Raw genomic sequence first — 1,529 nt, 5'->3', positions numbered from 1 at the left:
GTCCATGCCCATGCTGTCAATCATTCTGTGTTCAAAAGCCCCTCCCACCCCTTCAAGGTCAATACTGTAGGGGAAACACTGAACACTGAGGCAGTTTTATGATTTTTATCTAAAATTATTAAATGTCAGAAAGTTCCTTTCAGTTTATAAAATTCCAGAAACTCAAATTACCATTTTTTAATTGTTTTTTTTGTCCGTTTTTAACACCCAAATACCAACATTTAGTGAAAATGTGCAGTAGACTGTACACAAAATACGGTTAGAAGGAAATAGTTTCTGAAAAAAGGGAACGATTTTAACAACTTTATGGTCTCAGTTAGAAAACTGCATTTTTTAAACACAAGTGATGGTTTTCTATCATCTGCTTTCTTTTATTTCACCTTTATTCACACTTGAATCTTGTTTTTACTATAGAAACTGAGGAGGATGGAGTGCAGTACCCACCTGGCCCAGCAGGAGGAGCTGGTCAGCACACTTCTTGGTGTGTTCATAACTGGAGCGCTTCACCTCCTGCAGGTGGACTCGGTCCAACTGGAACTTCTGTGGAGAGAGGCGGTTTTACAGAAACACTTCTCTGAACTCCACGCTCAGGTCTGGTGAACGAGCTGAACCCACAACGCACCGCAGGATTCAAACGACGAGCAAAGAGAGACGGGGAGACAATTAAACGAGTTCGGCTGCAGAGATGGAGAGCGTAATTATAAAGTCTTTAAAAAATTCAGGAGGCTCTCTGGTGCCGACGCCTCCTCCTCCTTTCATTACTGGTGGCTGATTTCTCATTATTTCATTACATGTTCCCTGTTGAGAAGCTGATTTTTTCTGTTCAGGCAGTAAACGACAGTCATTAGGTATAAAAACAGAAACAAGAGCTAAACAACTATCATTTTCTCAGAGATGAGAGAAACAAACYGTTCGTCGTTAGGATGAGTTTATCTGATAAAATTTTGTTTCTGGCAGTCAGAGGAGCTGTTTGATGACAACAGGAGTCAAACGTCTGGTCTGCTGCTCAGAAGCTGGACCTGTGGTCACTGCGTGGCTCCTCATTAACGGGCAGCAGAGATTTCATGAAGAGAAACCAGTTCAATGTTTAAACAGCTGATAATAGTGCGAACAGTTCACCAGGATTCTCACTGTTCAGATCAGGGTTTCTGTTTTCAGCATGGATCTCGTCGCACAATTTTTTTACAATTCATTTATCAAAACGTTCAGCTCCTTCCTGCTACGACTTTTGGTATTTCAGCTATTTATACTTTTTTTTAGCTCTTTCACTTTTTCGGCCACATTTTTCCCACTGAAAATGAACGGAGCTGTTTTCAACATCCTTAAAATAATTTAAAATATTTCTAAATCTTTACAGAACCTGACACTTTTTGTTCTGCTTAAGCTCTATTTAACTTCCTTGTGTTAATTTTAGCACTTTTTTTTTGCTCATTTTAGCTTTTATCTGCTATTTCAGCAAAAAATTCTGCTTCTTTCTGTTATTTTTCTGCTATTTTATTATTTTTATTTTATTCTGTAATGTCACCTTG

General features: G+C 38.7%; 1 protein-coding gene across 1 annotated transcript in view; it reads right to left on the bottom strand.

Annotated features, from left to right (window-relative positions):
- wdr11 (WD repeat domain 11) overlaps positions 1–1,529 on the bottom strand; it is a gene marked incomplete at its 5' end in the record, with an annotated part of 85,302 nt that overhangs the window by 5,769 nt on the left and 78,004 nt on the right. Inside the window, 1 exon segment of the mRNA XM_014021175.1 lies at positions 445–540. Within this exon segment, the coding sequence (XP_013876629.1) occupies positions 445–540 (96 nt within the window).

This window comes from Austrofundulus limnaeus, unplaced genomic scaffold (genome assembly GCF_001266775.1).
Source record: "Austrofundulus limnaeus strain Quisiro unplaced genomic scaffold, Austrofundulus_limnaeus-1.0 Scaffold280, whole genome shotgun sequence".
Classification (NCBI taxonomy): domain Eukaryota; kingdom Metazoa; phylum Chordata; class Actinopteri; order Cyprinodontiformes; family Rivulidae; genus Austrofundulus; species Austrofundulus limnaeus.
Note: the sequence above shows the minus strand (reverse complement) of the source record. Positions and strands in the feature narration are given on the sequence as shown.